Raw genomic sequence first — 15,912 nt, forward strand, 5'->3', positions numbered from 1 at the left:
CTGTGGGGGGATACCATCGGGGGTGGTCTGTGGGGGTTATACCATCGGGGGTGGTCTGTGGGGGGATACCATCGGGGGTGACGGTCTGTGGGGGGATACCATCGGGGGTGGTCTGTGGGGGATATACCATCGGGGGTGGTCTGTGGGGGGAACACCATTGGGGGTGGTGTGTGGGGAAGGCCATCGGGGGTGGTCTACGGGGAAGGCCATCAGGGGTGGTCTGTGGGGAAGGCCATTGGGAGTGGTCTGTGGGGGGGATACCATCGGGAGTGGTCCGTGGGGGGGATACCATCGGGGATGGTCTGTGGGGGACTAGCATCGGGGGTGGTCTGTGGGGGACTAGCATCGGGGGTGGTCTGTGGGGGGATACATCGGGGGTGGTCTGTGGGGGGATATACCATCGGGGGTGGTCTGTGGGGGATATACCATCGGGGGTGGCCTGTGGGGGGATACATTGGGGGTGGTCTGTGGGGAATATACCATTGGGGGTGGTCTGTGGGGGGATACCATCGGGGGTGGTCTGTGGGGGGATACCATTGGGGGTGGTCTGTGGGGAGCACTACTACACTGTGAGAGTCTGGAGCACATACGCCAGATAGTGTAAGGTAGGAAATTTTCAAAGGTACAATTTAATGTCTGAGAAATGTATACAATATACATCCTGAAATGCTTTTTCTTCACAACCATCCAGAAAAACAGTGGAGTGCCCCAAAGAATGAACAACAGTTAAATGTTAGAACCCCAAAGTCCCCCCCAGCTCCCCCCCACACATAAGCGGCAGCGAGCAACAATCCCCCCTCCCCCCACCCCCCACCCCCGACCCCCGACCCCCCACTGGCAAAAAAACATCGGCACCGCCGCCAAGCACTCAAGTGTGAGCAAAGACACAGACTTGCCGTTACCCCAAAGACTTAGCGTTTCACATATCTCAGGTTCTTTCTCTCTCTCCCTAATAAGGGAGAAAGAGATGTCTCCATTTTCCCAGTGAGCAGGGAGACATAACAAACAACTCGCTGGTTTACGATGTTAAAAGTCCATAACGTCGCTTTTTTCGGGCTCTGTGCCTGAAGATCGCAAAGATCCCAGGTCTCCAGGCATACAGCCGTAGATATTTCAGCACCCCCGATGTCATCTGGGTCTCCTGTCGTGACAGCGACCCTCAATCCGCCTGTCTCCAGAACCCCGAGATCCTCGGCTTCCGAATCCGAGCCGGACTCTTGGCCAGTTATGGAACCCTGAGTGCAGGTCCCATCCTTCAGTGGCTTGATTCTGCCTGATCCACCCCTCCTTCCTGAAGTAGAATTTTGACAGAGAACTGATATCAACACTACTGACACCTTGTAAGCTGATGTACAGATAACCTACTGAATCGGGCCTGCGCATTGCCTGTAGGTTGCTAGACACGTCCAGTCCGGATCTGTAGTGGAGCATGGTTAGTTGGAGTGAATGGCTCCTACTAATGTGGCCATCTTTCAGTCAGGTCACCTAATGCATAATGATTTAATGCGTGTCTTCAAATTCTGTTCTCTAATTTTATTGGAGATTTTTGTACTCAATACAAGGTGTAGGGAATATTAGTTATGTTCTGCCTCTTCCCTTCCTGACCTTCTAATCTTCGATGTGCAAGATGGGCTTCCGGTATATTCCAGCTTAATTTCCACAGCCTTCTCATTACTAACTAGATCGGTGCTCTCAGGTGAATTTATTCCCAGCTCTTCATGGATTTCAGCCAATTCTTCCTCAGAATTATCTCGGACCTGCATTCATTGGAGTTTAGAAGAATGAAGGGGGGATCTTATTAAAAACTATGGAAGATGTGGAGAGGATGTTTCCTTTGGTGGGAGAGTCTAGAACCAGAGGGCATAATCTCAGAATAAAGGGATATCTGTTTAGAACAAAGATGATGGGGATTTTCTTTAGCCAGAGGGTGGTGAATCTGTGGAATTCATTGCCACAGGCAGTGGTGGAAGCCGTTATTGAGTATATTTAAAGGAGAGGTTGATAGATTCTTCATTAGTCAAAGGTTACGGAGAGAAGACAGGAGAGTGGGGTTGAGAGGGATAATAAATCAGCCATGATGGAATGGTGGAGCAGACTTGATGGACTGAATAGCCCAATTCCACTCTTATGTCCTATGGAATTATTCTGCCAGTGAGCAAGGAGAGAATTGACTGGTTTTTGAAAATGAGGAATGATTGAAGGTAGGAGAGACAAGGAGCCTTGCTTTTCACAAACCAGCTCCCATTGCTCTGCATCTGTTACGCTATAACCTTCAAGTCCCTTCTCTCTCTGCTTACCCCTAACTGCATCTCTGACAAATTCCACTATCTAACCACTTCCAAGAAAGAGTCTGAGAACCTGTGTCAGTTGGGTGTAAGGCCAGTTGGTAGCCCCGTGAGGTTAGCTGTCTGTTGTGGAGCACAGTCAGTGGGTTCAGGGGGAGAAATCTCAGCTGTTACGTTTGATGTGGAGCATTGAGCAGAGCGGCGCTTTTCTGTGAATTCACCGCTGAGCTCGCTACTCTGCTCACTTAGAATAAATCCATCCATGGGTCAGGGGGCCCCATGTTCAGAAATAAGATAAACCTTAAATTCAGCTGCAGGATATTCTCATGGTTGAACGAAGTACGAGGGGTGATTGATAAGTTCGTGGCCTAAGGTAGAAAGTCAATTTTAGAAAATCTAGCACATTTATTTTTCAACATAGTCCCCTCCCACATTTACACACTTAGTCCAGTGGTCATGGAGCATACAGATCCCTTCTTTGTAGAAGTCAGTGTCTTGGATCTCCAGAAAGTGTCCACAGCAGGGGTGACTGATAAGTTCATGGCTTAAAGTAGAAGGAGATGAGTTATACAGCTCTCGTTATTTTGAAGTTAATAACTCACCTCCTTCTACCTTAGGCCACGAACTTATCAGTCACCCCTCGTATGGAGCCATGACCTGCCGGGTTATCCCATGTACTTAGGCGTGCATTTGTATTTTTTTGTGTGTTGCTCACACACACTCAGTGGCCACTTTATTAGGTACCCCTGTTTACTTGCTCATTAATGCACATATCTAATCAGCCAATCATGTGGCTGCAATTCAAAACATAAAAGCATGCAGACGTGGTCAGGAGGTTCAGTTGTTGTTCAGTTCGGGAGATCCCTCATAAAGTGGCCACTGAGTGTATGCCATTGTATTGCAATACAATCAAAGCTCTGAATGTTGATCCACAGAGCGTTTCCTGGAATACTGTGGACAATATTGTCTCCTTGTTTAGGGATAGATGGTAATGGAAGCAATTGAAGGAAGATTTACTGGACTATTTATTACCTAAGATGGTTAGGTTGTCCTGTCATGGAAGTTTATTGTATCTGCTGCAGTTTAAAAGAGTGAGTAGTGGTGTGATTGAAACATGTAAAGTCCTGACTGATGTACATGGAGAGGACGTTGTTATGTTGTCTGAGCTGCCCCTGAGACACTGTATTGTGTTGAAACATTTCCATGGGCTCAACACTGTGGAGAGGATGTTTTGAATGTTGTGTGACTGAGACGGAGCTACTCCTGAGACACAGTGTTGTGTTGGAACATTTCCATGGGCTCTACACTGTGGAGAGGATGTTTTGAATGTTGTGTGACTGAGACGGAGCTACTCCTGAGACACTGTATTGTGTTGAAACATTTCCATGGGCTGAACACTGTGGAGAGGATGTTTTGTATGTTGTGTGACTGAGACGGAGCTACTCCTGAGACACTGTGTTGTGTTGGAACATTTCCATGGGCTCAACACTGTGCCAGAGTTCTGGAAATCTGTTGACGCAGGGTTATGGGGAAAAGGCAGGTGGGTGAAGCTGAGTCCATGCCCAGATCAGCCATGCACATTGTAAGGCAGAGCAGGCTCAATGGGCCAGATGGTTGATTCCAGCTCCTAGTTCCAATGTTCTAAACTTGGGCTCCTGGAGGGTGAGGAGCAGTGGCTCCTGTTCCTTTGCAGGGAGGTCAGGGGCACAGTTCTAGAGGGAGGAAGCATGGCAGGCAAAGGGAAATGGATGATGGAGCCATGACCTGCTGGGTTATCCCCTGTGAGTTAGTAAGTGGGTGGAACCTACTGTCCCCTCTAGGCCAGCAGAGAGACGATGGGTTGAATTACTGTTCCTGGCATTATAAATCTCACCAACTCTGAGGCATACTGAGGATTACTTCCAAAATTAGTGCCTCAGCAACTCCCTACCCACAGCTCTTTGCCTCTCACTCATTGAAAGACCATCCCTCAGAGGTGAGCCGCTGTCACCCAGTGAACTCGCTTGTTCCTTCCAGAAGGCTTGCTGGAACTGGAGGTCTGGCATGGGATGGGTCCTGCCTCCAAGTGTACTTTGTACTCAGATGCAAGGGTGCTCTGTGTCTCCACTGAGGATGTGATGCAATTAATTCTCTTGTATCTCCTCGAGGATCAGTGTTAATGCTCATTTGCTAAAACTTGTGTGAGTTAACTGCCTGGTGTACTTATATTAATTGTACTGAGAAAATCTAGGTTGGAAGGAGATTTGTGAGTATGAGCTGGTCCACGTATCCAGCGTTTCAGAGGAGTTGAGAATGAACATTCCCTGTAGACTTTATCCCCAGCTATTTCCCTTTCTTCCGGCTTCCTCAGCCTTGTTTCCACAGAAAATTATCAGTTGTCGGGGGCCATTTCCGGAGGCTGACCTTGTCTCTGCATTTCACAGGGGTTCCTATCGCTTTGAGAGCGCCAACCGGAGTCTCCTCGATGTTCGTATTCCACCATTCTCCCTCGAAAGCAAGAATGATGGCTCTCCCAATGGGTTCTTGCCGGGCCCATTCATCTCTTTAACCTAAGCACGAGGTAGTTACCACAGTCTCTCACTGAATGATAGAAGTATTAAGCTAGCAAGAGACTTTGGGGAATGGGCCTGTGCTCCCCCTCCCATCCTGTGGGCTGCTGAAAATGGTTCAGGGGTTCAGTCAGATTGAGCGATAACCAAACTCCCAGAGGTGGACGTGAGCAGACAGGACGAGCAGCTAGCATGGAATCCCTTCCTGAAAAGATTTCTTTAGAAGCATGTATTAAATATATCAAATAGTCTATTGACATTTTTGTGAGAGCTTTAATTTCCAATGTAATCTTGATGTTGGAAACTTGCTGAGAAACTTGCCTCACTGACAAAGAAGCTCATGATATTGTTACACGTGGTCAGTACCTCTTAACGTGGAGTTATGGTACCAATGAGGTTGTGACCATCACCCCTCCTGGGGCATAGACTGTCATCAGCAGCTTACCAGCGTCCTCTGTACTTCAATTTGTCCCCAAATGTAGCCCATTCTCAAATGCCCCTCCTCTTCCAGGGTTGAAACTCCAGAGGCAGTCCTGGTGTTTCTGTAGCTCTGGGTTTTCACTAGCTACATGCTCAACCCTCCTCCTTTCACATCCAGCTTTGGGACTGTCCATGACAGAGTCCATAACTTTATTTGGTGATGCAGTAATGATTGGTGCATTTACAGCATTAGTTCGACAGTTTGTATGTACATGTTTAGATCAGACAAGAGCCTAGAACACAGCCCTGTGCTGCTGTAGGAATGCCATTGTCTTCTGTGGCACTTTGATGCCAGTCCATTGTTTACCTATCTCTCTTGTCATCTCATGTCCTAAGTAGTGTGTCCGGCTGTTGGATTATTGTGGATGATCTCTGAATTAGAAGGTTTGCATCTTGTACTTCAGGAAAGGGAATGCTGTAAAAGTGATGACGTGTTTTCCACTGTTCCCTGGTGTAAACATGGACAGCAAAGCCAACAGTTATTGTTCATCCCTGGTTACCCTTAGGAAGGGTTCTCAAGCTACAGCTGATCCTAGAACATACAGCACGGTACAGGCCGTTTAGCCATAATGTTATGCTGACCCTTTAACCTACTCCCAAGATCAATCTAGCCTTTCCCTTCCACAGAGCCTTCATTTTTCTATCATCCATGTGTCTATCTAAGAGCCTCTTAAATGTCTCTAATGTATCCGCCTCCACCGCCACCCCTGACAGTACATTCCACAATCCATCACTCTGTGTAAAAAAAACCTGCCCCCACATAACCATTATTAATACCAATGGATTTTACCATTTATTAATGGTAAATAATTAATACCATTGACATCCTGGGAAAAAGTCCCGATGAAAGGTCTTGGCCCAAAATGGAGACTGTTTATTTCTCTCCATAGATGCTGCCTGATCTGCTGAGTTCCTCCAGTACATTGTGTGTGTTGCTCTGCATGTCCAGCATTGTGTTTTGGGTTGGTCGGTTAATTGGCCAAATGAGTGTAAACTGGGTCGTATGGGCTCATTGGACTAGGAAGAGCTTGTTACATTATTTGGTGTGAGTATATTTGTGTACGGTCACCCAGTTTTACCCTGCAGAGCGCAAGTGCATGAAGATGCTCTGCAGTGGTAAAAGGAGAACCAGCTGCAGGTAAATCCCAACACAGGCACTCTGCTGCCAACAGGTTTCACTACAGGTGCTGGGGGTCCTCGGCAGTGTGTGTGTAGAGAGATGCAATAGCTCAAACTACCCACAACTGGGAGCACTCACAGAGAGAGCCGTGAGTGCGACCTGAAGGAAGGTACCCTGGGGTGCTGCCTGCAGAGTCTCAGTCATGTGGTGATAGGGTGCTGTCCCACAGAGAAGAATTAGGCCATTTGGCCCATCGCGTCTGTTCCACCATTCCATTGTCACTGATTTATTATCCCTAAAAAAAACCCCTCAATTTTCTTGCCTTCCCCCCTTAACCTTTGACATCCTGACTAATCAAGAACCTGTTAACCTCTGCTTTAAATATACCCAATGACTTGGCCTCCACAGCTGTCTGTGCAAATGAATTCCACAGATTCACCAGCCTCTTGCTAAAGAAATTCCTCTGTCCTAAATGGATGACCCTCCATTTGTGAGGGTGGCCCTCTGGTCATAGATTTCCCCCACTACAGGAAACATCCTCTCCACATGCACTCTATCTTGGACTTTTAATATCCTATAGTTTTCAAAGAGACCCCCGCCCCCTCATTTCAGCGAGTTCCAGAGCCAGCAAACATTCCTCACAGTCTCACACTTTCATTCCTGACAGCATTCTCATAAACCTCCTCCGGACCCTCTCCCATGCCAGCACATCTTAGATAAGGGGCCCAAAACTGCTCACAGTGTTCCAAGTGCACCCTGCCTTATAAAGCCTCAGCATTACGTCCTTGTTTTTGCCCTTTCACACACTGACTAAGTGGGGAGTTGACTGTGTGGATAGGGACTGGCCATGGATCACATTATTTACTCCGCTTCTTTTGTTCTGTTGCCAGGGGGACGTTTCGTTTTGAGAGGCCTGGAGGTTCACAGCTGGACGTTCGAATCCCGCCCTTCTCCCTGGAGAGCAATAAGGATGACAAGGCTCCCCCCGCTGGCTATAGCTGGTAGAGCGATGCCCACTGCTCCTTGGTCCAACAGTGGCTGCTGCTGCCTGGAACTTCGGGAGGGGTGGGGTGGGTGAGGAACTGGGTGGGAGGGGGGTAAGCCCCCCAGAGTCAACCTTTTGCAGGTATCCTGGGTTTGCCATGTACAAACTGATCGTATTCTTGGAAAAAAAAATATTTTGCTGGAATTGGACCTCTGAGTCTAATGTATTATTGGTGGGGAAAATAGACATCAGAGATTCTTGCTTTCTTTAGTCAGGATGAATGGGATTGTGCTTATTGCTCACTGATATTCCTGAAATTCTGTCCTCCTGCACATGAAGGAACATTTATTTAGCAAGAGGTGGCCATGTGCAAACCAGTCACCTGGAATAGAGGGACATCCCTTTAAAACAGAAATCAGGAAGAATTTCTTCAGCCAGAGGCTGGTGGATCTGTGGAATTTCTTGCCTCAGGTTACTGTGGAGGCCAAGTCATTGGGTATATTTAAAGTGGAGGTTAATAGGTTCTTGATTAACCTGGGCGTCAGAGGTTATGGGGAGAAGCAGGAGAATGGGGTTAAGAGGGATAGTAAGTCATCTTTGATGAAATGGTGGAGCAGACTCAATGGGCCGAATGGCCTAATGTGCTCCTATGCCTTCGGGTCTCATGGCCCAATCTGGGTGCTGTCTGACCAGCGGCCACAGCTTTGTGGGCAAGGGATTTGTGGTTTCCCCCAGGTGAGAGATTGAAATAGGCAAGAGCAAGGAGTCCACTGTTGGCAAATGCCTTCTGTATGCCCCTCCCAAACACATCAGACTAGCATGAGTACTCAGTGCTCTGTACAAAATCCCACAAGCAATGGGTTTTACATGGGAAAATCCAATATGGAGTAATGATTGGATGATGGAAAGCTACTTTTTGGGTGTTGAGAGAAGATTGCTGACTTGGGATATCATGCACCTCCCATACTCTTTGAAATATTAGTGTAGGAACTTAAGCATCACTGAGGTGGGCTTCCAATCTCCCCCTGAGAGAAAGTACTGTCTGAGCGTAGTCTCTGTTAAATCACCCTCCCCGAGAGAAGGCACTGTTTGAGCGTAGTCTCTGTGTTAAATCACCCTCCCCGAGAGAAGGCACTGTCTGAGCGTAGTCTCTGTGTTAAATCACCCTCCCCGAGAGAAGGCACTGTCTGAGCGTAGTCTCTGTGTTAAATCACCCTCCCCGAGAGAAGGCACTGTCTGAGCGTAGTCTCTGTTAAATCACCCTCCCCGAGAGAAGGCACTGTCTGAGCGTAGTCTCTGTGTTAAATCACCCTCCCCGAGAGAAGGCACTGTTTGAGCGTAGTCTCTGTGTTAAATCACCCTCCCCGAGAGAAGGCACTGTCTGAGCGTAGTCTCTGTGTTAAATCACCCTCCCCGAGAGAAGGCACTGTCTGAGCGTAGTCTCTGTGTTAAATCACCCTCCCCGAGAGAAGGCACTGTCTGAGCGTAGTCTCTGTTAAATCACCCTCCCCGAGAGAAGGCACTGTCTGAGCGTAGTCTCTGTGTTAAATCACCCTCCCCGAGAGAAGGCACTGTCTGAGCCCACGCTCAGATGTCAGGAGGTGCCCTTCGCTGATGTATGTGGATTCTTTCATGCCAGAGTCTGACTGTAGGGTTGTAAAAGATTGGACCCTGTGTTAGTGACACAGACGTGATAAGGGCTAATAGGGATGTCAAGATGATACTGGGATACCGGCCTTCATTAGTCAGGGCAGTGAGATAATGCTCCAGCTTTATAAGAACATCAGAAATAGGAGCAGAATCATGTCATCCAGCCTGTCGATTGCTCTGCCATTCAGTTATTGTTAAACCTCATTGTCATGCCTTCTGCTATAACCCTTAACCACCCCCATACCAATCAGGAACCTAAACCCTCCACAGCTGGCTGCAGCATCAAATTCCACAGATTCACCACCTGCTGGTTAAGGAAATTCTCCTTATCTCAGTTTGAAGGGGAAGTCCCTTTATTCTGAGTCTGTGCCCTCGGAACCTAGACACTCGTACTAATAGAAGCATCCTCTCCGGTCCACTTTATCCCGGCTTTGGTAGGTTCCATTGAGATCCTGCTTTCAAACTTCATTGTACAGGTCCAGATACATCAAATATGCCTCGTATGTTAACCCTTTCATTCACCCATCTGTTTCCCACTCCCCAGATCTCTCCCTCCTTTCCCAATCCAGCTCCCCTGTCACGTCCTGGCTGCTAGTGGAGAACTGAATGCCCAGTACCAGGAGGAGTCAGGAATGTGCTGGCTGTACACCAGCAATGAGAATGTGCTGTTGGCAGTTACCGGCCTGCACTTCAGCCATGTTCTCCAATGTCCCTGCAGTAGAATGGTACAGACTCCATCAAGTGCACTCAGAGAAAGTGAGACAAGCCCTGTAATCTACTCTGTAAATACCCTTAGGTAGTACAGCACGAGGGATGTCCACATTAGGTGTGTGAGTGCTATCTCCCAGATACCCCACCACAAGGCAAACCCTGCCCTGATCTGTGGTCTTGAACCAGGTCCTGAAGGTATTTGCGTAAGGAAGTTGGGCTGTTGTGGGTGTGAAACAGAGCCAGCCTCCAGCTGGTGCGTGGACGAGGGTTCCCCTGCATCCTTCCCTTCCCATTCCCCCTCCTGTCCCTCTGCCCCACCGTCACCGTTATCCCCCTCCTATCCCTCCCCTTCCCCATCTCATTTGCCTCCCCACCCTCATCTCCTCTCATCTTTCATTCCTTCCCTCTTCTTCCTCCTCCTCCCCCTTCCCTTCCCCCTACTCCCCCTTCCCTTCCCATCGTTTGTGGGCAGCAGACACACCAGTGGCTACACTGGCTTCCAGTCGAGGCATTGGGCCTTTTCCCGGTGGTGCTCGACTGCTGCCTGCCTCATGCTGCAGAATATCCACGCAATAAAGCGGCAAGGCTTGTTCATCAGCTCACGCAGGGCATCCTGCAGTGAGAAATGGAGACAGGTTTGTCAGGGAGACTGGCCCCACCAACTGCTCCATTCATCCTGTAATTACGTGGTTGGAATCCCAAACTCTTTGCCACCTGCCCAATGATGGTGCAGTTGAGCAGTGCTGGACTGCAGCCTCGTACCCCCCGCCCACCCCAGCAGTGCTGGACTGCAGCCTCGTACACCACCCCCCCCCCAGCAGTGCTGGACTGCAGCCTCGTACACCCCCCCCCCCCCCCAGCAGTGCTGGACTGCGGCCTCATACACCACCCACCCCCCAGCAGTGCTGGACTGCAGCCTCATACCCCCCGCCCACCCCCAACAGTGCTGGACTGCAGCCTCGTACACCACCCCCCCCCCCAGCAGTGCTGGACTGCAGCCTCGTACACCACCCCCCCCCCCCCCCCCAGCAGTGCTGGACTGCGGCCTCGTACCCCCCGCCCACCCACCCCCGAGCAGTGCTGGACTGCGGCCTCGTACCCCCCGCCCACCCCCAACAGTGCTGGACTGCAGCCTCGTACACCCCCCCCCCCCAGGAGTGCTGGACTGCAGCCTCGTACACCCCCCACCCCCAGCAGTGCTGGACTGCGGCCTCGTACCCCCCGCCCACCCACCCCCCGAGCAGTGCTGGACTGCGGCCTCGTACCCCCCACCCACCCCCAACAGTGCTGGACTGCGGCCTCGTACACCACCCCCCCCTCCAGCGGTGCTGGACTGCAGCCTCGTACACCCCCCCCCCCCCCAGCGGTGCTGGACTGCGGCCTCGTACCCCCCGCCCACCCACCCCCGAGCAGTGCTGGACTGCGGCCTCGTACCCCCCGCCCACCCCCAACAGTGCTGGACTGCGGCCTCGTACACCACCCCCCCCCCCCAGCGGTGCTGGACTGCAGCCTCGTACACCCCCCCCCCCCCCCGAGCAGTGCTGGACTGCGGCCTCGTACCCCTCACCCCCCCCCCCCCGAGCAGTGCTGGACTGCGACCTCATACCCCCCCCCCCCCCCCCGAGCAGTGCTGGACTGCGACCTCATACCCCCCCCCCCCCCGAGCAGTGCTGGACTGCGACCTCATACCCCCCCCCCCCCCCCGAGCAGTGCTGGACTGCAGCCTTGTACCCCCCTGAGTGCTGGACTGCAGCCTCATACCGCCCCCCCCCCCCCCCCGCCCCGAGCAGTGCTGGACTGCAGCTTCGTACCCCCTGTTACTGCCTCCATTAGAGCTGGGACGTATGAAGCCCAGGGGAGAACCTCAGTGCTCATCACAGAAATCTCTGAGGGAGATAGATGTCATTACACTACCTTACATTGAGTGTTTCTCGTCGGGGTGGGGGGCTGATGCAGTCCTTCCCATCTGGGCGAACCCTGCCAGCCTCTGTGGGATGTGGGCTTGGCTGGGTAATCAAAACACAGATATCGACCCAGATTCAATTCCCATCACTGCACAAGGAGCTTGTACGTTCTCCTCGTGACCATACGGGTTTCCTCTGGTGCCTCAGTTTCCTCCCACAGTCTAACAGTTGTATGAGTCAGTAGTTTCATTGGTCGCATGGGTGTAACTGGGAGGCACGACTTACTGTGCTGAATTTCTAAATCTAAAAAAAAAGAATCTTTAATGCAGAGGTTGATAGGCTCTTGATTATTCAGGGTGTGAAAGGTTACAAGGAGAAGGCAGGAGAATTGGGTTGGAAGGGATAACAAATCAGCCATAGTGGAATGGCAGTAATTTATCAATGCTTTGAATGGTCATTCTGCTCTGATGTCTTATGATCTTTTAGAAGTGAAGGAATAGTGTCTCGACTAACTATCATAAGTTGTTCCAGGATCATGTGTTAGGCGACTAACTTCAGTAGCCCTAAGGAGACAACAAGGACTGCTGCAGCTGTGACAGTCTGTTCAACCTTTACTTCGTCCATAAGTCCTCAACTCCAACCCCACCTCCACCATTATCCCCACCCGCAACACTGACACCCAACCTGACCTTGAACCTCACCCCAACTCAACCCTGACCTCTAACCCAACCCAAACCTGTGATCTCCAAATATATTCGCGACCCCAATTCCCAACTCAACCCTATCCTATCGCTCCCCAACCTCAACCCCAACTCCCTATGTGACTTCCAAACTTAGCCCAATCTAACCCTGATCTCCAACCCTACTACCTCAACCCTCAACATCAGCACTGACACCCAACCTAACCCTGGTCCAAACCTGATCTCCAACCCTACCCCAACCCCCATGCTCAACACTGACTCCCAATCCTAACCTGATTTCCAAACCTACCTTGACCATAACCCTCGATACCAACACCCAGTGTGACCTCCAACTCTACGTGAATGACAAATCTAACCTGTAATCTGACCGTAACCTGCACCTAACCCCAAACACACGACCTCAAATCTGACCCCAATTGCCACATTCACTAGGCCCCTCATCTGTGTTGCACAGAATGAATGGTCTAACCAGCCCAGAGAACAGAACTGGATTTAAAAAATAAAGTCACAAATTGAAGAAACGCCCAACAGGCTGGCAGCCAGCCTCAGTGGAGAGAGAAACTCGGGTGAAGAATCTTTTACCTATAGGGGTAAGGTTCTCACCAGAGATGCTGCCCGCCCAGTTGAGTACTTATGGAATTTTCTATTTTTATTAGAACTCTGGGAAAGTCAGCTGAGAATAAATGAAGTTATCAAAGGAAGCAACACCCACTGCTGACCAATCATAACAAACCACACTCACCACCAACCCAACCATAACAGACCACACTCACCGCTGAGCAACCATAACAAACCACAACCACCACCAAACCAAGCAGCCAGATCAAATCACACCACTATTGACCAACTGACCAGATCAAACCATACCCTCTGGTGACCAGGTCAATCCACAGCCACTGCTGACCAGATCAAGCTACATCCAACACTGACCAAAACCACAGACACTGGCAAACTCACCAGATCAAATCACACCCACTGTTCACCAACTGACCAGATCAAACCACATCCACCATGCACCTACTGATCAGACCAAAACAATCCCACCGCTGACCAATTGACCAGATCAAACCACACCCACCAGTGACCACCTGATCAGATCAAACCACACCCACTGATGACCAGCTGACCAGAAAAGAACACACCCCCATGGACCAGCGAACCAGATCAAACCACACACACCGACCAACTCACTGAATCAAATCACACCCACTGCTGACCGCCTGACCTGATCAAACTACACCCAACACTGACCAGATTAAACCACGCCCACCACTGACCAACAGTCCATCTCAAACCACACCCACTCTGAACAACTAACCATATCAAACCACACCCATACTGAACAACTAACCATCTCAAACCACACCCACTCTGAACAACTAACCATCTCAAACCACACCCACTCTGAACAACTAACCATCTCAAACCACACCCACAGTGAACAACTAACCATATCAAACCACACCCACACTGAACAACTAACCATATCAAACCACGCCCACAGTGAACTAACCATCTCAAACCACGCCCACCACTGACCGACTAACCATCTCAAACCACGCCCACCACTGACCGACTAACCATCTCAAACCACACCCAGTGCCCAACTAACCATATCAAACCACACCCACTGTGAACAACTAACCATTTCAAACCACACCCACAGTGAACAACTAACCATCTCAAACCACACCCACAGTGAATAACTAACCATATCAAACCACACCCACAGTGAACAACTAACCATCTCAAACCACACCCACTCTGAACAACTAACCATCTCAAACCACACCCACAGTGGACAACTAACCATCTCAAACCACACCCACACTGAACAACTAACCATCTCAAACCCCACCCACTCTGAACAACTAACCATCTCAAACCACACCCACTCTGAACAACTAACCATCTCAAACCACACCCACAGTGAACAACTAACCATCTCAAACCACACCCACTCTGAACAACTAACCATCTCAAACCACACCCACAGTGAACTAACCATCTCAAACCACACCCACTCTGAACAACTAACCATCACAAGCCACACCCACAGTGAACAACTAACCATCTCAAACCACACCCACTCTGAACAACTAACCATATCAAACCACACCCACAGTGAACAACTAACCATCTCAAACCACACCCACAGTGAACACACAAACACGAGGAATTCTGCAGATGCTGGAAATTCAAGCAACGCACATCAAAGTTGCTGGTGAACGCAGCAGGCCAGGCAGCATCTCTAGGAAGAGGTACAGTCGACGTTTCGGGCTGAGACCCTTCGTCAGGACTAACTGAAGGAAGAGTTAGTAATAGATTTGAAAGTGGGAGATCGAAAATGATAGGAGAAGACAGGAGGGGGAGGGATGGAGCCAAGAGCTGGACAGGTGATAGGCAAAAGGGATACGAGAGGATCATGGGACAGGAGGCCCAGGGAGAAGGAAAAGGGGGAGGGGGGAAAAACCCAGAGGATGGGCAAGGGGTATAGTGAGAGGGACAGAGGGAGAAAAAGGAGAGTGAGAGAAAGAATGTGTGTATATAAATAAATAGCGGATGGGATACAAGGGGGAGGTGGGGCATTAGCGGAAGTTAGAGAAGTCGATGTTCATGCCTTCAGGTTGGAGGCTACCCAGACAGAATATAAGGTGTTGTTCCTCCAACCTGAGTGTGGCTTCATCTTTACAACAGAGGAGGCCGTGGATAGACATGTCAGAATGCGAATGGGATGTGGAATTAAAACGTGTGGCCACTGGGAGATCCCGCTTTCTCTGGCGGACAGAGTGCAGATGTTCAGCAAAGTGGTCTCCCAGTCTGCGTCGGGTCTCGCCAATGTATAGAAGGCTACATCGGGAGCACCGGACGCAGTATATCACCCCAGCCGACTCACAGGTGAAATGCCGCCTCACCTGGAAGGACTGTCTGGGGCCCTGACATAATGACTCTGTACAGCTACAGTGACAGTGATTACACAGTGACCCTGATATGCAGTGAATGCATATAGCTACAGTAATCGTGCCTACACAATGACTCTATACAGTTAGGTGGCATTGACATATTGGATTTATACATTGTGTAAGGTTAGCAGAATTGCTTTATTTGGTGTTGACTTCCCTGGGCTGTCACTGTGGGTTCACTGACATCCTGATGGAAGAAGAGTAATAATAATAATAGTAATAATAATAAGAGTCATCAGGACGCCGTCATGATGGTCTTTTTTTAGGTGGCTTTCTTAATTTTCCGAGGCCCAGTTGCTAGCTCAACACCAAACCCAGCACGGATGGAAAGCGTGCAAAGGAGCCAGCTGGATTCGAACTCAGGAGCCTTCACTCCGAAGTCTGGCACTGATGCCACTACGCCACCAGCCAGCAAGGTGCAAGCAATGCCTTGGTGCTTCTGCTGGCGCCAGACACTGGGCCATGCCCGGGAGACAGCGAGGAGTCCAATCATTGGACAGCATTAACCTAATCAGCCTGCTCCCTACCCCAACCGGTCTGCACAGCTTACCCGCAGAGGCCCAG

At 50.1% G+C, this 15,912-nt stretch overlaps 1 protein-coding gene across 2 annotated transcripts in view; it reads left to right on the plus strand.

Annotated features, from left to right (window-relative positions):
• The window catches only part of poldip2 (polymerase (DNA-directed), delta interacting protein 2), a 35,667-nt gene extending 28,142 nt beyond the window's left edge, over positions 1-7,525 (plus strand). The window contains exons 11-12 of one of the 2 annotated variants that reach the window (XM_072243547.1): positions 4,709-4,845; positions 7,325-7,413. In XM_072243547.1, the coding sequence (XP_072099648.1) occupies positions 4,709-4,838 (130 nt within the window). In that variant the 3' untranslated portion in view covers positions 4,839-4,845; positions 7,325-7,413. Of the gene's footprint in view, positions 1-4,708; positions 4,846-7,324 lie in introns of both variants that reach the window. The other variant, XM_072243548.1, reaches the window with a different exon arrangement.
• The last annotated feature ends 8,387 nt before the right edge of the window (positions 7,526-15,912 follow it).

Source organism: Mobula birostris, chromosome 25 (assembly GCF_030028105.1).
Source record: "Mobula birostris isolate sMobBir1 chromosome 25, sMobBir1.hap1, whole genome shotgun sequence".
Classification (NCBI taxonomy): Eukaryota; Metazoa; Chordata; class Chondrichthyes; order Myliobatiformes; family Myliobatidae; genus Mobula; species Mobula birostris.